Source organism: Trachemys scripta, chromosome 7 (genome assembly GCF_013100865.1).
Source record: "Trachemys scripta elegans isolate TJP31775 chromosome 7, CAS_Tse_1.0, whole genome shotgun sequence".
NCBI lineage: Eukaryota > Metazoa > Chordata > Testudines > Emydidae > Trachemys > Trachemys scripta.
Genome location: NC_048304.1, coordinates 5,671,286 through 5,693,766, shown reverse-complemented (window position 1 = coordinate 5,693,766; position 22,481 = coordinate 5,671,286). Strand labels below are relative to the sequence as shown.

Sequence of the window (22,481 nt, the reverse complement as noted above, 5' to 3'; positions counted from 1 at the left end):
TTGAAACTCTTCACTTTCGTGACCTTTCCAAAAGAATAGAACGTGTGATTCCTGCCTCACAGTTCCTCTAACCATTAAACCATAAACCCTATCCAGCCGTGAACTGATATATAGAAGCCATTAAGGATACAGTAAACAGCTAAACAATAGACTAAACATAGAGAACTGTGATAGCTTCTAAAGTAGGTTAACACCAAGGATTTGTCATATTCCTTGGTATAAACTTTCATTTCCTGGCACATTTGCTCTAAGTTGAAAACCCATTTATTTCCAAACTATTTTTTCCCTACCACCGTGTGAACCTTCCGTATGGAGAGAGAATTGCCATCAAACGTGAGATTCTCTTTCACACACATGAATTTGTCTCAGACTGGGTGAGACAAATGCTTTATGCTCTCCTGCTGCAACCTGGCTGAATCTCGGTGCAATCTGTCAGGACCCAGCGAGGCCAACGAATCAGTAATGGAACTGGGCAAATAACGGATATGTTGGTTCAGTGGCACACCAACAAATTCCAGAGAAAAATTGCTTCAGGTCAATCCAAAATGACCATTTAAAAATGTTTCTCACTGAAACAAAAACAACAATTTTGTCCAACCCAAAATGAAACATTTTCAGGAGGTTTTTTTTTTTTTTTTAAGTTAAATCTAGGTCCATTTCTAAACAAAATCTCATTTTGGAATGAAAAGTCAAAATGTTTTGACTGTTTTGATTTTTCCTCCCCCATTTTTTGCAGCCAAAACTATTCACCAAATTCAATCCGAATTCATGAGCACTTTCAGTCGTCCCTCAGCTGCATTTTTCAGCAAGTTACGTGGTGCACACACTAAAAATTGCCCAACTGTACTCAATAATGCCTCAGATAACGGGACTTCAACCTCTGTGTGTGTTAAACACTACATGATCTGCAAAAAAGCTGTGTAGGATGGATACAGACAGCATCTGTTCTACACAGCCATGAACGCTCAATGGCTCAGTGATTGGCCCAGTCCTAGGGAAACGAATTCAGTCCTGTGCCCACATCATATCGCTGAGGGATGCATTAGGGGAAGGAATCTTTCTTCCCCCAGGCCACAGAGCTGTTCCACAGTTTCTGCTTCAGCCTACAATTTCTGCATGTGTAATAAGTCCCCACCACTGCAAGGAAGATGGGGGTGGGTGGGATTTGCATAGGAAAGATTCCCAGCTCCGATGCAACTTCTCCTTTGCATTGGGGCATAGAGCTGTACTCCATGTGGGCAGAGTGCCAGAGTCCATCACCTGCACGACCTTCTCCAAAACCCCCAATGGAACCTCTCACACCAAGTCCACTGTCACGGTGCCCTCCCTACCCTTGGAAGGATTTCCCCCTCAGTGCCTAGCTGAGACCCTTCACTTAAGGTGTCAGACACTTAGGGCTTGTCTACACTTACCGGTAGATCGGCACTGCTGCAATCGATGCAGCGAGTGTCGATTTAGTGGGTCTGGTGAAGACACGCTAAATGGATGGGAGAACACTCTCCCATCGATTTGTGTACTCCACCTCTTCGAGAAGAGAAGTTGACGGGAGATGCTCGCCCGTCGACACAGCGCAGTGTAGCCGCTGTGGTAAGTGGATCTAACTACTTCGACTTCAGTGACATTATTCACGTCACTGAAGTTGCTTAAGTTAAATCCATTTACTGCGGTAGTGTAGACCAGGCCTTGTATAAATGCACAAGGTTAAAAGCAGCTCCAAAGCACATCAAGAGTTCGGAAGCTGCATCTCCATTTCCTTGCTCCAGAAGCCATAAACAAATTATATTTTTCCTTAAAAAAAAACAGTAGACAAAAGGTGTCCAAGGGCTGGATTCTGGCTTTGTTCTTACACACACACTCACAAAATCAGCTATTATAAGACAGGTTGTGAGTAACCTGATTTTCCCCAAACCCAGGAAGCTGACATTCCAGAGACCCTCCTGGTGTTCCAGGGTAGGACGATAGCCATGTGTCTGGGTGTGGAACCCTTCCCATGGCCTCTATGCACTCTTTCCCCACTTCATCCATTTCTCTTCCAGGTGCTAGTCATTAGCATGGGAGACGTGCGGGGAGGACAGAATGCATGGGGTTAACCATGTTTAAAGACTCACTCCTGCAGTGCTGCCTCCTGAGAATCTAGCAAACTTTTTTTTAAATAACCCTAATTGTTCCCTTTCCCCCAAGTTGTCTCCATGTCCCTAACCCATGAGCTCCTTGGGAAAGGGACCGTCCCTTCTTGAATGTCTAGAAAGCACCTAGTGCATTGTGGGCACGAACAACAGCAAAATATAACAACCGCTCTGTTTTTCCATTGTTAGAGTGCACCTATTTGGGGCAAGGATTTGGCCCTTTGGGTAAATACAAGCAGAAATACCAGCCAGGGGAAATATGACTGTGCAGAATCCCACATGCTGAATCATGTGGCGGTCCCAAGGCATTACCTCCCCAGGGAGGAGGGTCATTGCCATAGGGAACAGACAGTTGCCTTCGTGAGGACAGTCCCTCCGCTGACTCTGCAGATCGACAGATACCGCGTGGAAGGCCTGCCTAAGCTGATCTGAATATGACAAAATGTTTCAGGTTCATTTTAGGCAACGCCGCGCAGGTCTGGGCCTGCTATTTTTGTTTTATTTTGTTTTGTTTTCCAAATTAATTTGCCCATCCCTACAGAAATATTTTGCTAAATTTATGGGAGCTGGCTCCAGCGAGCCTCCTGAGATTAAATAGAAAAATCCCCAGAGGAAGCACTAATGGCCATACGCGCGGATCTTTCTGTCTGATGGCCAAGAAACAAACACCTAGTTACCAGACACCGGATTGCAGACCTGCATTAGATCCGTAGCCCCTTTAGCATACAGTGTGTGTCTTACAGCTCATTACTTGAGGGACCTGAACAACATAATTTAATTTGGCAGCTAGTCAAGAAGAAATTATTTCTGGACTCCTTCAACTTCAAGGACACATTGTGCATAAGATCTTCATTTACAACAATCTGAGCCCAGGTGATACAGAGCAAAGAGGCTAAGCTATCGGTTCAGACACTTGAGTGGAAATCTTGCAAAGAGAATTCAGCAGACCTCAGTAATATGGAGGGTGGTATAGCCCAGCACGTAGATGAAAGATATCTCAGTCAGAGCTCCTGCTGGAATGTATAAGTAACTCTGCTACCGACTAGCAACGTGACCCTGGATAAATCAGTTAACATCTGTACGCGTCAGTTAGCCCTTCCTAAAGGGGCCGTATTTCCTACCTGGCACAGTGTTGTAAGGCTTAATTGTTTGTAAAGTACTTGGATATCCTTGGGATGAAGGATGCTCTATAAATGCAAAGTAAGTATTACTGTATTTAGTATTTGATTTATTATTTTGAAATAAGAGTTATTTGGAACTTTCCATTTCTTTTCTGGTTTCCACACTAGACGGTTGGTTGTCTGGCTGTTGCATTAGCGAAACTAATTCTGTGCCATCTGTTTGGATCATTGCATATTGCCCAACGGGTTCTCGGGATCCAGCAGTCCATACTGCATGTAAGACCCTCGCCATCAGCAGAGCAAAAATATATATGGAGGCATGTAAAAAACTCATCATCAATTTGAAAGCAATGATGGGAGGGTTGGAGATTAGGATTGCTTCAGACAAGGACTCCAAAATAAAGAGGCTGAGGGAGATTTTCAGAAGCACCTAAGTGACTTGGAAGTTGTTTCAGATTAAGATAGGGTGTGACCTAAGGGCAGGTCTTCGCTACAGGGGGGCGTTGATTTAAGATACGCAAATTCAGCTACACGAATAGCGTAGCTGAATTCGACCTATCAGAGCCGACTTATCCCGCTGTGAGGACGGCGGCAAAAATTGACCTCCGCGGCTCCCCGTCGATGGCACTTACTCCCTCCTCCGCTGGTGGAGTAAGAGCGTTGATTCAGGGATCGATTGTCGCGTCCCGACGAGACGTGATAATTCGATCCCTGAGAGATCGATTTCTACCCGCCGATTCAGGCGGGTAGTGTAGACCTAGCCTTAAAGTACAATAGCTATTCCAGAATAACACCATGTGTGAATGAGCCCTCAGAAGCACAAGCCTCATTGGAGATCAGTCCCTTAGGTGTGCTGCCAGCTTTCCCCCTTAACATGCTATGGCTCCCCCCGTCTGTCCTTTTGTACCTGCTGCCTCCGTTTGGTGATTGGGATGCGGGGTGTCCATAAGCGCGTTAGGGCTAGAGGAAGGCAGGCCACCTAAAGGGTGTAAAATCTTCCTCAAACCTCTCCTTACTCTCAAAATATAAATTGGCCTCCGCTGGCCGTGCATTCCTCATTCCTCACTCGCCCTTTGGGAAAAGGCCCCCAAGAGAAGAGGTAAGTCGGGCAGCAGCCACCTGAAAGCACCAGTGGGATGGAGAGTTCCAGGGTAAAGGACCCTCTCCCTAGTTTCTGTCCTTTGAAAGATCTTGTTAGCTGGGGCACCGCTGCCCTAGTTGCTGTTGCAGTGGGGTGGCACCGGGGCAGAGGTGGTCTCTCAGGAAGGTCAGATCCCTTGGTACTTCATAGGCCAAACCCAACTTAAATTCCACAGAGGAACTGGTGGGAAGGTATGCTGTCTGAGCGAAGCACTGCTAAATTAGCAAGCGGCCGCGTCTTGCTCTAGATTCAATTTCTACGGTATCATAAAGTAGAGAGGCACAGCTGGAGATTAACCTTAAGGTGGCGAAGGCACAAGGAGCCGTGCTGAGATCCGCACCCTTCTAACCAAGCACAGATTAAAGAGACCCATCCGGCCCGCTCCTGCCAGCTGAGCATCTACCCGCCGCTGATTCTTTGCAATTTTCAGAGCTGACCAGTGAGCGTGTTCCCTCGGCCAAAGGGGAACAATTTAATTTCTGTCAAACCTTCTGGGTGCTCTTCCCAAGCCTTCAAACATCGCCCCAGCCTCCGTTGAGTTGAGCCTCAGCCAGCAAGCCCTCACCCAAGTCCCAATATCAGCCAGACGACTGATGAGCTGGAGTTGTGCATGTACTTCAAACACACACACACACACACACACACACACACGCACGGGATCTCCTAGGAGGCGGGCACAATCTCCTAGGAGGCGGGCACGTTGCGCTCCACCGTGCTGTACTTTTAAATAATTGTTTTAATTATATACTCGGAGACTGAAGAGAAAAACAAGCCTTCCAACAGGTTCTATCTGCTGATTATTTTCACAAATTGTTACAGAAAAGACCTTGAGGGTTTCAGAGTAGGTGGAGGCTGAAGTACCCAGTAATACGTTGGGTGCCAGGAAGTAGCATTGTTAACCTCTGTAGCAAAGGCAGGTGCGAACACATTCTCCCGGCCAAGGGAAACATGCTAACAGTATGGACGTTAACAGAGAAAACGGTAAAGAACAACCCCTGAGAGTTAGGTTAGACGTGAAACTCCTGCTATCTTCTCTATCTCTCTTTTTAAAAACAAACTGAGTTGCTTGTTTCTATATATATATGTAAAATAACCGGATGTTTTAACTTTAAAGGCTTTTTTTTCCATTTGCACCTTTCATTTTTAGTGACCACTTGCTCTCCAAGTGTTTTGTTCTATCAGTTGAGGAGAATGTGTCAAAGTCAATCAAGGAATTGTACTGCAGTGCCCTTTTTTAATGTTTAGGTTCACCAGTACTACAGCTGCCTCCCGGAAGACAAAGTGCCCTACGTGAACAGTCCTGGAGAGAAATTGCGCATTAAGCAGCTCTTGCACCAACTGCCGCCGCATGACAATGAGGTGAGTGGTTTAAAAATAATTTAAACATTGCAATATATCATATTTGGCGGTGAGGGGAATGCACCTTTTTGATTTAACGTTGGTGTCATGATTAGCCGATCCACTGAAAGAATCTTGTGTACGTTACTGCAGCTTTCAGTTGGAGTTTTCTTGATTTCATTTTAAAAAGAACCAATAAACTTTTACATTTTCTATCCTCTATCTGGAATATTGTGCTATGAAAATGGTATGGCCAGGTGCCTTTCACTGTCACATATTGCTGTAAGCTCCCTTATGCAAAATTCCTCTAGAATTTAATAGACTAACTTTTAAACCAACCTACAGCATTCGATAACAAGTATCCAATTCTTTATTACGTTTTCTAGAATGGTTTACAAAACCTGTGGACAGGGGAGCTCTTTCTCTGCATATTCATAAATAAATGTCTATAGAACATTAATTTCTTGAGATCCTTACTCATTAAGTCCCTATTAAGGTGATAGATACATTATATATTTAGAAGCTCTTGTTTTGTTTTTTAAAGGTCAAGTTTTAACTTTAATTTTAATTTTTAAAATTCATCTTCCTAAAATCGGGTGGGTGCAAAACGAAGAAACCTTTCTACCCTCAAAGGCAAAAACTTTGTTACAATTGTATTAAGGTTCCGGTTAAATCAACTAGAGCTAGATTTTAAATTAACTCCAAAAGTCTAAAGTCCTGTTTTGTTTCACCTAGGGCTTGCAAATGTCTCTAAACAGGGAGTGATTTTGTATTTGCGCTGAACAGCTAGAGGATGAGTTAAGATTTGTGATTTTATAGACGCCGAACCTCAACTCTGAGTTTCCAGTCAAAACCATTTGCAGCAGTTTAACGTGTATTCAGATAATTACTAAATCCTGTGTTATTTATGAGACAGCAAAAAAGGGCCTCATCTTTTAAATTCTTTTCTTATGAGTGCGGATGTTGAACTTGAATATCTCATGAAGTTCCATTGTGTAAACAATGATCCTCACATTGCTCCTCTGCGAAAGACATGTCCGTAACTTGTTTTATCTAGGCCATATTTTAATGTGCTTGTCTGTGCCTGGCAAGATGCCATATTAATACAATGCAGTATTATCAGAATCCAGGAGAATTCCGAACACCGGTGAGGACAGAGTCAAATCCTTCAGGGCCCAATCCTGTAGGCCTTAAGCTTGAGCAGCTCGCTGACAATCTGCAGTGCCTGGCAATAACTAAATACGTCAGTTGCTGTTACAAGTTAGGGGCCTGATCCTGGAATTTTTCTGCAACCAGGGAGGGAGTTAGGCGTCCATTTCCCATTGAAACTCAGTTAATTCGATGACTCTACTCCCGTGAGTAAGGAATGTGGGATTGGGCCTGTTACTGCTCACGGCGGTAACATTTCTCCCCAAATGCCATAACCCGATTCCATTGGGATCAAATTAGCTTCCGATCAAATCTGTAAGCACGAAAATAATATCTGAGCTGTGGAAACCTCTCGTGCGCCGAACTTTTGGTGAGATTATAAATTTGATTGTTTACATCCGCCCGTTTCCTGCCCACCCTCCCCCCAAACAATTGGAATCTCTAATACATCCTTCGCTGAAGCTGGACATAGCGTCTTCATCCCATAGCAAATAATTAGTACCGCGTCATAAACTTACGAAGAGTGGGTGTCACAGGAGAGCCATGGCTGAACCATTACAGGGCTGCTCTAATACCTCCGGCATGAAGTAAATGACTATCCTGCCACTGGATTATAAAGAGCGCTCCTGGTCTCAGCCTTTCCAAACTTGGGCCAGTTCCTGAACCAGCCTGAATCAGCATAACTGCATTTTACTCCAGATCACCCCTGCCGAGTCTCAGGGGAGTCGTTCTCACTTGGCAGTAAATCAGCCGAGCTTTGAAAATAGCAGGCACAGTAACACCAGGTCCGTTTGTGGTTCTGTTCATGGTAAAGCAAAATATCCCTGCTTGCCTCTTAGGTCCGCTATTGTAATTCATTGGATGAGGAAGAGAAAAGGGAGCTCAAACTCTTCAGCAATCAAAGGAAAAGGGAGAATCTAGGGAGAGGCAATGTTCGACCGTTCCCCGTCACCATGACCGGAGCTATTTGCGAACAGGTAAGTGCCAGTTACGGGACATGTTGTTGTTCTGCCCAGTGGCATCCTTTGAGTCACATGGGGTTCACTACCTCGTGGAAAGCACCGATATACATTAGCTTGGGTTGTTGTAAATGAAAGTAAGCCATTCTTGTCCCTGTGTCGGGCCCTGGGAAGTCTGATCCCCCTGTGCCTATGGAGAAGGAATGCATGCACCTGGTATTCACAGGCATGCCTGCAGTCTCTCTACCTCTGCATCCAGGTTCTCCTGCCAGAAGGCTGAATTTAACCCTTAGGTAACTGACTAGCTCCCGAGTGGGAACGGGCTGGGTGTTTTCGGGGTTTCCCAGGTCAGGTAGCAGGCAGTGGTGTCAATTTCATGCAGGCGTCCCAACCCATCCTGCCACCCTCACAGCTGGAAATACTCCCGATTAATCTCCAGCCTGTGCTCCCCAGAGGAACCACTCCTGCAACACCGGTTCTTGACCCCAAACCAGGGTTGAGGCAGCTAGTCTGAGCTCACGCCCAGCGTGTCAATGAGGGAACCGGCTGGAAGCCAGAGTGGGAAAACCACCGGGAAGCAGCCCAGCGCGGGCCAGAGGGGAGAGTTGAGGAATAAGCCCGGATCGGTAGCGGAGGTTGGTTTTGGGGTATTTAGAGTGTGGGTTGTGGGAAGGGCGACTGGTGGAAGAGGGAGAAGCCAGGAGATGGAGGGAGGACGAATGGGGCCCCAGTGCAGGAAGCTGCAGGCGAAAGGGCAGTATTGTTACATCTGAAGTCGTCAGAAGCAGTTGGTTTTGCAGCGCAGTGATATGTGACCAGGTGGCCAAGGCTCCATTTGGCTCTTCCATAGAGTTCCCCGAGCAGCGGAAACTCAGCTGTGCCAGGAAGGCCATATCTCCCCTTACAGGCCTAGGGAGGAAACGTGCCCTGAGGGCACCACGCTTGCCCGTGGGATCTGACTGGCCAGCCCGCAAAGACAGTGCCACAGAGCCGGGGGCGGCAGAAGGTAGCCGGAGTCAAGCCAGCTTTGGGACGCTGTAGTAATCGTAGCCGACTAGTGTCCCAAGAATTCTCTGTTTGTCCTCCGGAGAAACTGTGCAGGCTTGCTGCCTTGAACGCCCAGAGAGCGACAGCTGTCACGCCTGGGGACCTTCCGGGCTGCCCTAAACCACAGCCTAAGATCAAAGAGATGGTGACAGCAAAATCAGGTTTCATTTGATGGATGCAAACATATGAGCTGTCAGCCGGAGGGTGTGGGGGGAAGCTCCTGCTTTATCACGTTGTGTAAGTTAGCTTCTGAAACATGGCGCACCCCTTCGGACTAGTGTCAAACAAGCCCTCTTCCTGTTTGTTCTTCTCTACTAGTGTGGGGGCCAGATCAGTGGAGGCGACATTGCTGTATTTGCCTCCAGAGCAGGCCACGGCGTTTGCTGGCACCCGCCCTGCTTCATATGCACAGTCTGTAATGAGCTGCTGGTCGATCTGATCTACTTTTATCAAGAGGGGAAGATTTATTGTGGCAGACACCACGCTGAATGCCTGAAACCTCGATGTGCAGCGTGTGACGAGGTAAGAACAAGCTCAACTTCATGTCCGGTGCTTGTGTTATACCTATACCTATCTCACAGAACTGGAAGGGACCCTGAAAGGTCATCGAGTCCAGCCCCCTGCCTTCACTAGCAGGACCAAGTACTGATTTTTGCCCCAGATCCCTAAGTGGCCCCCTCAAGGATTGTGCTACTTTGCGTTAATACATGAGCAGTTCTGAGAACACTGAGCCACCTCTTTAAAAACTCAGCTCATCCATCCCAAATTTGCCTCCGTGGCTACTGGCCCATGTGATCTGTGAAACTACTGGACGGGGGAAGTCGCCTAGCTTCTAGCACCACTGTCTGTTTTGCTGTGGGATACTGATTTGGGGTATCCTGTGGCCATTCAAGTCTGCACCTCTACTAATTATGGCCGGTGCTCAGCCCGTTGGCCATGAGACTTGGAGACTCGCCATCCTAACCGAGAGGGTCCTGTCTCTCCAGCTACAGCCAGAGTCCAATGGCAGGGAGCCGTGTGGGTCAAAATGAGGGGGACCAGCAAATTATTCCTGCAGGAAAGAAGTGCTGCGGGTTCCATTCCTGCAGCACACGTCCCTCTTGGTCATCTCTGACCCACATTGCCTTCTTGCTGCCGTCAGTAATTTTCACCGGTAAAAGGGAAGGGGAAGACACCACATTTGCATGGAACTCAGTTGATTTGGGGACTTCAATGCGTGATGTCCCCATGAAATGAGGGGCACCAGAAGACATGAATAATGGGCTTGTTACTCAGAGTGACAGTCAGCCATGGGAGACATTTTAACGTGGCAACGCAGCCTGGAGATGGCTGAGCCCTAAATCAGAACTCGGTCAGGGAGGGCTATAGAGGGGCTTATCAGACTGAATTCTTCAGGTTCCTTCAGACCCCAATTCCTTAGCAATGTCAGTAGGTCCCAACTCTCACTCCAGCCAGCACCACTTCTCTCCTAGGACAGGGAGGTGGGAGAATGGGCCCGCCGCTCAGGCAGGTAGTCTTGAACGGTCCCTAGGCCAAACCAGTCCCATGTCTCAGCTTCTCTTTAGGGAGATTTGCAAGGGGATTCTCACAGCAGGAGGGCTGTAGAAACCACTGTGTACTCCATGGGGAGAAACAGAGTCCAGGCCCATGATAAGGGGCTGTGGTGTGTAGGTGAGGGAAGCTTATTTACCAGTTCAGCAACTCTGAACTGTGGGGGATTCTCAGGAGCTCACCTGTCCTCTGACCAGGCTGTCCACTGAACAGTCCACTTCTGCCTCCTGGTTGGCCTCGCATGAACAGTATGGCTATGGAGACTTTTGGATGGAGAGAGCCTCATAGTACCTTTGTGTTCAAGGTAGCTGAGAGCTGCAAATTTGCATTGACTGCCAATCATTTTCCCTCTTCTGTAATGTCATGAGCTTAGCAAATACTGCCGAACATTCCCGGTGCAATTTTTAAAGGACATTCACTTCCCATGAACGTTCGTGGGACTGTGTTTTAGTAGCACCAAGGATTGTGGAACTATTCGAATCCTCCCCGTGGAGCTGAAGTTCTCTTTCCACAATAATTTGCACCAGAAGCCTGATTGTAAGCGTTGAAGCTCATCCAGTCGTGGAGCAGAACCAATATTGTCCAGCGTCTATGACAAGCACGACTATGCAATGCTGCTCCGATTGCCGAGCTCAAAACTAACTTTGTGGAAAAATGTGACGCATGTTAAATCATGAATAAATCGGAGAGACTTGCAGTGTATTCGCAGACCGGAAAAAAAGGGCTGATTCATAAAGTAAATGACTTGTTATGAATTATTTACTCAGCTCTAAGATGGACTGTGATTGGTTACTGATAAAAGGCAAAGATTTTTATGCACAGACCCAAAATGCTAAACAAAAAAACGATGTCAGGCTTGCTGAGTTACTAGGGTCTGGCGGAAGTCAAATCTTGCCTCTAGATAGGTTCTTCCTTTAGAAAAATAATCACCGTATTATGGGATTGCTGGTGGTGGGATACTCTCTGCATACGGCAACTAACATTAAAATAAACTCACACTGCAGTGCTCTGAGTTTCGTGGACTGAGGTGCAGCACCATATGCAGGCAAAACAACAAATTTTCCTCATGAAGGTGTGAGGTTTCCCTTCCGTTGTGTGTAACTACAGAGTCCCATTTCAATGTAAACAGTGTACCTCTAACAGACTGGGTGTGTGTGTGTGGCGCGCGTGTGTGTGTGTGTGTAGACCTGATATAGCTCAACTTCTGCACTAAGTGGCAGAGAAAACACAATAAGAACAGGAGTACTTGTGGCACCTTAGAGACTAACAAATTTATTAGAGCATAAGCTTTCGTGCATCTGAAGAAGTGGGCGATAGTCCACGAAAGCTTATGCTCTAATAAATTTGTTAGTCTCTAAGGTGCCACAAGTACTCCTGTTCTTTTTGCGGATACAGACTAACACGGCTGCTACTCTGAAACCAGAAAAAACACACAAAGCCATATCAAATTTGGTGGTTTCAGTTTGTTAGGGTTCATGAACATTTTTCCCTTTGGTTTCAAGTTTGCACTTGATTCGCAATGAGAGGTTCAAATCAGCCCAGGGTCACGCTAGCCTAGGTCTAGGTTTACTCACAGGGTCAGGGGCATTGGAGAACTTTTCAGTAACTTCCCTGTAATGACATACCAAGCGGTGCAATTTCAGCCCAGTCATGGGTGGTGGTGCCTCCACTGTACACAGATCTACCAGAAGAAACCTCACGTTTGCACTGGAGGAGAGAGCGTTCTATATCTTATGATATGTAGAGTTTGACCCTACATTGTATTGGAAATAGACCTTAATAGAGGAGATTAAAGGGATATGAGAAGCTGAACAAATATACAAAAAAACCTTCAAGGCTGATTCTGGATATTCCTCAAGTGTCAATCTCAGTTTAAAGGCTGGCAAAGGAAATTGTTCTGGCTTTGAGAGTTATGAAAACTGAAGTGTGGAAAACCATAAGTATTATAAAAATCCTAAATCCCATCTGTGCAAGTATACAATAAAAATCTCATTGTATATCCACATCAAGTATAAAGAGCATTGCCTTATGTATCCAATTAGATTTGTAATTTTACCAATGCAAAGCAAACTCCTAACCATTGAAATGGCCCTGTTTCTGGTTCTTTTAAGCGGAGTAATTTTTTTTTCATGTATTTTTATCCTTGCAAAGTCCTGTTACAAATTCTAGTACAAATACCTGTTCAATTCCCTCTTTAAAACACTTCTTCTACGTCCAACAATAATCACAAATAATATGAAATAACCGCAAAACAAAGCTTCCGATTAACCTGCTCCATGGAATATACTGTACTGCTCCTAGCCCTCTGTCACAGAGCAGAGTAGCTAACTGAATAGAAGTGTTGTTAGAAGTCAAGAGGCCTAGACTCTATTTCAAACTCAGCTGTTCACTCACTGTGTAACCTCAAATAAGTCAGCAAATTTCTCTGTGCCTCAGTTTCCTCATCAATAAAATGGGGATGTTGATTCTTCCTCGTTTTTGTAAAATAATTGGCCGTCCGTGGATGAAAAACATTGTTGGGGTGCTACACATTGCTGTTGTTACTGCTGCTGTCTCACTTCTCACATCCTGTTTGTTTCCCTTTATAAATGGTGAATACATGATTAATAGATGTTTTAAAAAATGGTTAATCAGTTATTAATACAGAGTCCCACCGGTCAATAAGTTGCTTATTACTTTGACTTCATATCATCCACTGATGTGCTCAGAAGCATCTACAACTCATACTACTCGTGTCTGTAACATGTTTACCATATCTATGAATCATTCATTAACCCTTCATACACCAGGTACAAATGGAACCTTAATATAAAACATGACTTTATTTGCATTGTAATTTGTGCAGTGATCCTAATTACTACAGTAAGATCCTGGTTAGAGGATCTAATCTTTTTGTTTTCCTGTGAAGTGCTGTTCCTGCCTGCAATATTGTGCTATCAACAGGGTGGATAAAATGTGATGATTTTTTAAAGTAAAAAAAAAAAAAAAAGTTTTTTATTCAAATTGGATTTTTTTATTTAAATTAAATCCAGATTTATTTTTTAAAAATAAACCTATTTAAAATTAAATTCTGAAATTGACAACTTGTGTTAAAACCTAAATATTTTATAATGTATTAAAATCATTTAAATTGAATGCAAAAATAAATATTCAGCAATACATGTTTGCTTCCAAGTGTTAAAGAGAGTCAAACCACGGAACTGGTGGAAGTCACTGGCTAAAAACCTGGAACCAGAATTTGTCAAAACACTAAGTCAGCTTTTGACAGCAGTCGCCACTTTCGGCAGGTGCAAAGAGAATATTTTCTTCAGTTCAGTTTATTCCACTAATTCAGTTCTATGACTAGTTCTTTCAAGAAACCAATTGGGAGCTGAAAGAGCGGGAAAGCCTGTTTTCCTCTTCCAATCTCTGGATACAGCCGTGGTGTGAGAGGATGAGATCTACAGGTTCTAAAACTTTGAAGGGCCTGGTGACCAGAAACAATCAGTTCAGCTCACTAACTACAGATATTCTTTACTTTACTCCCAAGAAAGACAAATGGCCGTTGGGTGGGTCACCTTAGTAAAAAGATCGGGGACCTCTGAGTTAAGCCAAACAATTGTTTAAATAAAGGTGTATAGCTAGAACGTCTCCGCGTGCGTAGCAAACAGAAGCACCAAATTTAGTGCCAAGATTTAGGTGCAATTCAGCGTATTTTAGGGGTTACCAATCAATGCGAATCAACATGTCTTTAAGAAAATAACTAAGACGTAGAAATGCAAAACACGATTAAAATCGATATTTTAAATCAAGGTTTCCTGTTTGCTGATTTAAATCATAATTAAAATCAATCCCCCTGGCTATAAATAAAACCAAGGCATCTCTTTTACTTCGATTTCCTCCCCATATCCCATGTCCAGCCCCCACGATTTATATTATGGTGGTGCTGAGAAATCCTGATCGGGGAGCAGGGCTTCATTGTGCTAGGTGCAGTACAGACAAATAACAAAGATGACACTCCCTGCCCCCAGAGAGCTCCCAGTCCACACGTTGGGCAGTACACAACAGGAGGCTGAAACTAACAAAGCGGGTGGTGGTGAGCGGCATGACCAGTGTAACACAAATCTCCATGTTCTGAGCCCTCTCTCTGTCTGTCTGCGATCCTGGTTGGCTCATTTCCTTCTCCGGCTTTTCCCAGATCATTTTTGCAGACGAATGCACCGAGGCCGAAGGGAGACACTGGCACATGAAGCACTTTTGCTGTTTTGAATGCGAAACAGTGCTGGGGGGGCAGAGGTACATCATGAAGGAAGGCAGGCCGTACTGCTGCAACTGCTTTGAATCTTTGTACGCGGAGTACTGCGACACCTGCGCACAACACATAGGTAAGGGCAAATTTCCCTGCCAGCCGTCAACAGGAGAGGGGAGGGAAATGAAGTCATGCACCTTTTGATGTGGGTTCATTTGCGATGGTGATATAGTGCTTTATTGTGCTGGTGCTTTTATTTCATTGTTTTTGGTAATATTTTGAGCAAAACACACCTGAGGCAACCTGTTGAAATGACTTTTACTTGAAAGGACATTTCTGGCACTGTTACTTGTTTCAATAAATCCTTCGGCAAGCACTTGGCAGTGCAGGAGCTGTATGGGACTTCAGTCAATACCGCCGCATTTCCGCGGTGCGAGGAAAATCTATGTACAGCTGCTGCCAGCCATGTCCCTGCCCTGTGGATTGTATAGAAAGGAAATAACTATAGATGCAAACATCTGACTTTTCCTGGAGAATCAAGAAAGGTAATTTCTTTGTTTGAATGACTGCTTTTACAGGGAGGAGAAAAAGAGGCTGATCATATCCCCTTTTGTGCTAGGGAGGGATTTCTTGAAACAGGAAAAACATTGGAAAGCAGTGTCAGGAGATAATAGCAAAGAATTTCACTGACTCATTTACCGTCTATTTTAACATTTTCTTTTAAATACTCTTGCACTTGTAGCTGATCCTCCTCACTCCGGCTTTCAAAGGGAGCATATGGGTTAATGAGCTGTTCCAAGGGGAAATGTGTGTTCATTAGAAATCATTAACATTTCAATTTGCTTTTTTAATCCACAAATAGATGCGATGTGCTCAGCAAAAAAAAAAAAAAAAAAAAGAGAGAGAGACAAGAAGAAAAGAGAAAGAAAACCAATAACAACTGCAGACTTAATCTAGATTTCTGGTGCTGATATTTTGGTGTTCTAAAAATACATTTGTACATTAGGTGCTAGCTAATTTCTTTCCTAAACATGGATACATTAACATTCCTTAAGCTGGTACTAATCACAATGGTTAACATGAGCTTGGCAGCTAACATTACTACATTCTGGAATCTGCCTGGCTATAGTGCTGTGCATTGTAAAAAAAAAAAAAATCTCTTTACATGGATGGATGCACAGACAGGCCTTTATTTGTCCCCGTAGGTAAGTGCACGTTTTTATGCAGTACCGCACTGTGGGGGGTGGGGAACCCTTTTTCTCACATGAAATGACCAACTAGTCAACAGGGAGGAATAAAAAATTTCAGCAAAGCACTTAAGGATGTGCTTAACTTTGTCCTCTATCACGTCCCTCCTTAAAACTGATGTCTGCTCTGATGTCTTCAGAACACTCAACACTGGAGAAGCAGCTGCTATGCTTATCACACTGGTCTCGCTGTTACCTTGTGCTGTCCGTCGGTCTGTCTCTTGTCTTCTCCTGAGATTGTAAGCTCTTCAAGGGAGGGGATGTATTTTACTGTAGGTTTGTACAATGCCTGGCACAGCGGGGCTTGGGCTTCTAGGTGCTACCACAATACAAATGATTAATAATGTAAACATGTGCTTAAGCCCCATATCAGTTAAAACTAAGCATGATCTTAAGACCTTTGCAGAACTGGGGTGTATAACAGGGCCTCTAAATGATGGGGGGAAACCCTCCTGCTTCTCCTGGAGGTAGCTTCAGGAGAGAGGGCACTATGTGGCGGAATGAAAAGCTGATAGAGTGCACTGCAGATGTTTTGACCACTGCCTTTTCTCCCTTTGGCATTCAGATGCAATAGAAGTGATTTGTTTGTTACACTGGAGAAAAGAGTGACACTGAAAACAGCTCTAGCTTGGAATAAAATGGTCTAATGGGCATATTTTAATGGGTTAATGCAGGGGCGGCCAACCTGAGCCTGAGAAGGAGCCAGAATTTACCAATGGACATTGCCAAAGAGCCACAGGAATACGTCAGCAGCCCCCATCAGCTCCCTTCACCCCCGCTCCCAGCGCCTCCAAAGCACTGGCAACTCTGCCGATCAGCACTTCCCCCTCCCTCCCCACACCTCCTGGTCAGCTGTTTCATTCCGTGCAGGAGGCTCTGGGGGGGAAGGGAGAGGAGCGAGGGCACAACAGGCTCAGGGAAGGGGACGGGAAGGGGTGGAGTGGGGGCAGGGACTGGGGCAGAGCCAGGGGTTGAGCAGTGAGCACACACCCCCCGGCACATTGGAAAGTTGGTGCCTGTAGCTCCAGCCCCGGAGTCGGTGCCTATACAGGGAGCCGCATAGTAACTTCTGGAGAGCCGCATGTGGCTCCGGAGCCACAGATTGGCCACCCCGGGTTAATGGGAATATATATATACACACACACATATATAATTAGTCAAATGTACTCTCTGTGTGCAAACGTGTGTTGCACACACATGTATAATTGAGTTCTTCATAATGTTCTTTAGCCCTCAGCATTCGGTATATCATGCAGCAGTTACTAAGGTAACTACTTTTTCTCGAGAATTGCAATGTAACCAGACACATAACAATATGAATTATAACTGTGGCTTCAGTAGCTGTTTTCACCCCCCTGAAAAATACATATATCTCTGACCAAAAAAAGGACCGCCACGTATGTACCACACACATTCTTTGTCTGCCTCTCTTTGAGCCAGTCTGTTGTAATTCTTTTGGTGTTAGGCTCTTCTGTTCATAAATACAAAGTAACTGCTCTCTGCTTGCAATACATGTTGAGGCGGGGAAGGGTTAATGAAAAGACATTTTGAATTTTCCCCACAGGAGTCCCAGGAAGTTGGAATGACAACGTAATGACTGTGTTTCAGTTTAATGGTTATGTGGGTTAAGTGCTGACGGATAGACTGCCCATTGCCCGCTCTCCCATTGGCTACCCCATTTTTAAAAAAACTGTCTTTAGACCTTGTTGAAATTTGAACCCTGATGTGGGGGAGTGGAGGTACGGCACATGAGTCTGCAGTGAAGACTTTAACACCAGTTAATAAAGAGGATTTCAGGGAATAGAGATGATTTAAAGCCAGCTTCCCATTGTGAGTACAAAGAAGAGCTAACGTGGCAGGGATAATTCTTGGGTAGATATGGTGGTGATCAATTGCAGTTACAGCTAGTGTAACCTATGACTGGTAAGCCTCGTGAGTCTGCTTGTTCAGAGGAGATTCTCATTGTTAGGCCTACAAGGAATTTAATTCGCTCAGTAAGCCAGGCAGGGCTGAGTGAAGGCAAACTTCATCCCCTGTACGGCTGCTACCTAATGGATTTTGACTATAAAGCAAGCCAAGGTGATTGTTCACATAGTCTCTTTACCCTCTCCTCTTTAGAGAAGAGGCGACATTAATTAAAATAAGTTTGGGTCTTAAAATCTACAGGGAATAGAGCAGTCAAGGACAGGGATGGGTTTATATTTGGCTACATCTCGTAACTGGGAAAGCAGCACAAAATACCTCTTCTGGGTTGTTGGTTTTGGGGTTGTTGTTTTTTAAGTAGCTAGTGGTTTTATTGCGTTGACTTCAACAACGTTGTGAAGAACCTTTCGTGTTCCTACCATTGTAAATATGAAATAACCATTTAAAATGAAATAACCCCTGACTCAGTTGTGCCACCTTTTCTCACATTGAGTAAGTCCCTGGGTTCGGCCTTGAACCTGTGAAGACTTATACTTAACTTTACACAATTTAGTAGTCCCATTGAAGTTAACAAAGGATTGGGACCTATATGTGGGTTATTTTTATGGGCCTGCCCCTCAACATGAGGAAAGGTGGTAGAATCAGGGCCTTTCGTTCTTCATTTATCTTTCATGCATTGTTAGACAATGAAACCACTGAAATTTCTGGGGAGTAACTTGCAATTCATGACATCGCTCTTACACTTTCTATATGTTTTTTTTATCCCCCCAAAGGTATTGACCAGGGCCAGATGACTTATGACGGCCAACATTGGCATGCTACAGAAACCTGTTTTTGCTGTGCTCAGTGCAAGAAATCCCTACTTGGTCGACCTTTCCTACCAAAACAAGGGCAGATATTCTGTTCAAGGGCATGCAGCGTGGGCGATGACCCTAACGGCTCGGATTCGTCCGATTCAGCATTTCAGAACGCAAGAGCAAAGGAGTCCCGCCGCAGTGCCAAAATTGGCAAGAACAAAGGGAAAGTGGAGGAAAACATGTTAAATCAGTGCAGTCAACTGCAAGTGACCTCAAATAGACTTTCTGCAGATGTGGACCCACTGTCGCTACAGATGGATTTGCTGAGTTTGTCTAGTCAGACTCCTAGCCTAAATAGAGAGCACATATGGAGGAGCAGAGATGAACTCTACCACTATGGAAATCAAATGGAGCAAAGTCAATCCCAAAGCCCCTTGCAACTTCTCAGCCAGTGTAATATAAGGACTTCCTATAACCCAGGACAGGTCCCAGGCACTCAACCAGATTTATGGTCCAAACATTTCAGCAATCCAAAGAGAAGTTCATCTATAGCGATGAAGGGTCATAATGGAAGCTTCATCCAGGAGTGCAGAGAAGATTATTACTCAGGAAGGCTTAGGTCACAAGAAAGCTACAGCGATATGTCTAACCAGAGTTTTAATGAAACCAGAGGAAACGTCAAAGTTCCAAAATATGATGAAGAAGAAGAAGGCGGGAGGTCTACCCAACAGTGTCGAACAAGGCATCCAATCAACGCACTTAAATTCACTGAGGACCTAACACCCACCGAGCAAACGCCCCGGGGCTCAATGGAGTCCCTCGCCCTTTCAAATGCCACAGGTAAGACACTACCGGCTAGTACAATGTTCTGTTGTTAATCCTGCAGCCAGACAGAAAGGTAGGTGAATCCACCCGTTAAAACAAAATGATAGTTTGCTGTATGGAAGTAGAATTGCAGAGCTCTGCAGCAGCATAGGGAATGCATGTGGATGATGATGAAAAGGTAGGGATGCCTCCGGGGTTGAACAATCTAATTGATTTTGCAATGCAAAAATCAGAGTCTGAAGCCCTGCGGCTGTGTGGTGGAGCTGGTGACTTGCGTTTGAATCCAGAGGGCACCTCCATTGATACTTTGTTTTCTGTTTTGACTGTCCGTTGCGCTAGGTGCACATACTCCTAAAATCCCTAAATAACTGGATCAAACAAAAGAACATAAGAATGGCCCTACTGGGTCAGACCAAAGGTCCATCTAGCCTAGTATCCTGTCTTCCAACAGTGGCCAGTGTCGGGTGCCCCAGAGGGAATGAACAGAACAGGTAATCATCAAGTGATCCATCCCCTGTCGCCCATTCCCAGCTTCTGGCAAACAGAGGCTAGGGACACCATCCCTGCCCATCCTGGCTAATAGCCATTGATGGACCTATCCTCCATGAATTTATCTAGTTCTTTTTTTAACCCTGTTATAGTCTTAGCCTTCACAACATCCTCTGGCAAGAAGTTCCACAGGTTGACTGTGCATCGTGTGAAAAAAAATACTTCCTTTTGTTTGTTTTAAACCTGCTGCCTATTCATTTCATTTGGTGGCCCCTAGTTCTTGTGTTATGAGAAGGAGTAAATAACACTTCCTTATTTATTTTCTCCACACCAGTCATGATTTTATAGACCTCTATCATATCCCCCCTTAGTCGTCTCTTTTCCAAGCTGAAAAGTCCAAGTGTTACTAGTCTCTTCTCATACGGAAGCCGTTCCATACCCCTAATCATTTTTGTTGCCCTTTTCTGAGCCTTTTCTAAGTCCAGTATATCTTTTTTGAGATAGGGCGACCACATCTGCACGCAGTATTCAAGATGTGGATGTACCATGGATTTATATAGAGGCAATATGATATTTTCTGTCTTATTATCTATCCCTTTCTTAATGATTCCCAACATTCTGTTTGCTTTTTTGACTGCCACTGCACATTGAGTGGATGTTTTCAGAGAACTATCCACAATGGCTCCAAGATCTCTTTCTTGAGTGGTCACAGCTAATTTAGACCCCATCATTTTATATGTATAGTTGGGATTATGGTTTCCAATGTGCATTACTTTGCCTTTATCAACATTGAATTTCATCTGCCATTTTGTTGCCCAGTCATCCAGTTCTGAGAGATCCTTTTGTAGCTCTCCACAGACTGCCTGGGACTTAACTATCTTGTATCATCTGCAAATTTTGCCACCTCACTGTTTACCCCTTTTTCCAGATCATTTATGAATATGTTGAATAGGACTGGTCCCAGTACAGATCCTTGGGGGACACCACTATTTACCTCTCTCCATTCTGAAAACTGACCATTTATTCCTACCCTTCGTTTCCTATCTTTTAACCAGTTACCGATCCATGAGAGAACCTTCCCTCTTATCCCATGACAGCTTACTTTGCTTAAGGGAAGAAGTTACACACACCCCTCACCTGTTCAGCTTCATCCAGAAATCACTCCTCTGTCTAACACCATTAACCCCCTCACTTTTGACTCCGCCTCTTTGCAGAACCGTTGAGGATATGGCAAGCTTTGCAGTATGCCCTGATGGTCAATAGGCTTGGGTGCTGTCAGACCAAAAGGGGGAAACAAGGTCAAGAGACCAGCCTACCACCATTTCTCTCTCCCATGGGGATCAGTGGCTAGAGCATCTTCGCTGATCTCATGCACCACGTGTCTATCTGAGAGGTGTCTTTACAATGTAAATGCTAGTTGATCGGGACTAGGAGAGAAGGGCAGGATGGAGGAAAATTGAGGTACATGCCCTATTGTGTCTGGAGAATAGTCAAGCGAGGAAAGAAGACAGCTTGTGCCCCTCTTCAGGTCTAGCTATACAGAAGCAGAGATACCAAGCAGAGATAAGAGTGAGAACACAGTATGTGACAGCCAGCAGTACAACCTCCCTGGAACCTAGAAAGTACCGTACAGTTTGTAAGACAAAGGTGCATGCAAGTAATAGAGTGTCCTGTCCGCTTTAACTGGGGAAATCCCAGAATTTACAGGTTTAATAAGACAGTTGAGCATTGCAAGACCGCGAATTCACCTCACTTGGATTTCTCTTATTTGTTTACTAAATATAATTATTTCTATGGGGGGGGGGTTTAATGTATTTCAAAACAAACCCATCACTGCTCTTTAATCCTTCCTTTAAAAGAAGGAAAATCATTAATGCCAGCTGCTGGAGAAGAGCCGGATTTTAGCCACAAGAGGCCAAGGAGCTCCCCTAAGCAGCAGCTGGGGCCAAAAAATATTTCAAAACCCTTTGAAATATAACCCATGACAGGCCCACAATAAGCCCCCATTTGTGTAGTGTTGTTTTTTTTAAGTTGAGCATTATGGTGCTTAGTATTTTACTAGCCTTTCCTTTTTATATACACCACTCTCCCTCACCCCCCCATGCATGTCTTTTCATTGTATTGTAATAACTAGTCACAAAACCAGAGATGATGCTGGCTTCCCATAACTGTAAATGTATCCAAATGAAATATTCAGTATTCGCTTGGTCTGACTACATTTGCTTTTCATTCCTTGGCTGCAGCAAAGCGTGTGTGTGGAATAAGCCTGTTGGGGCTTAGGAGATATAACACATTAGTCTGCAAACAGGCTTTATGTTTGATTCAGACCCCAGTGCAATGGAGTTTTTCTTTAGTCGACAGTAGTTTACGTTATCAGATGACCACCCTAATCTGGCGCAGCTAACGGCCTTTCCTCAGGAGTCCCTAAAGCATGAAACCTCCTTGAAAAGAAAATACCAAGTATGGTTTGTTAGCCACAGAGATTTACTTTGCTTTTTCTCCCCCCCCCCCCCCCCCCCCCCCCCCCCCCCCCCCCCCCC

General features: G+C 44.7%; 1 protein-coding gene across 2 annotated transcripts in view; it reads left to right on the top strand.

The window, feature by feature from the left end:
• Positions 1-22,481, top strand: part of PRICKLE2 (prickle planar cell polarity protein 2) — a 106,968-nt gene that overhangs the window by 62,538 nt on the left and 21,949 nt on the right. For both annotated transcript variants that reach the window (XM_034775584.1, XM_034775583.1), the window contains exons 3-7: positions 5,634-5,747; positions 7,715-7,852; positions 9,200-9,403; positions 14,610-14,796; positions 18,604-19,467. In XM_034775584.1, the coding sequence (XP_034631475.1) occupies positions 5,634-5,747; positions 7,715-7,852; positions 9,200-9,403; positions 14,610-14,796; positions 18,604-19,467 (1,507 nt within the window). The remainder of the gene's footprint in view (positions 1-5,633; positions 5,748-7,714; positions 7,853-9,199; positions 9,404-14,609; positions 14,797-18,603; positions 19,468-22,481) is intronic.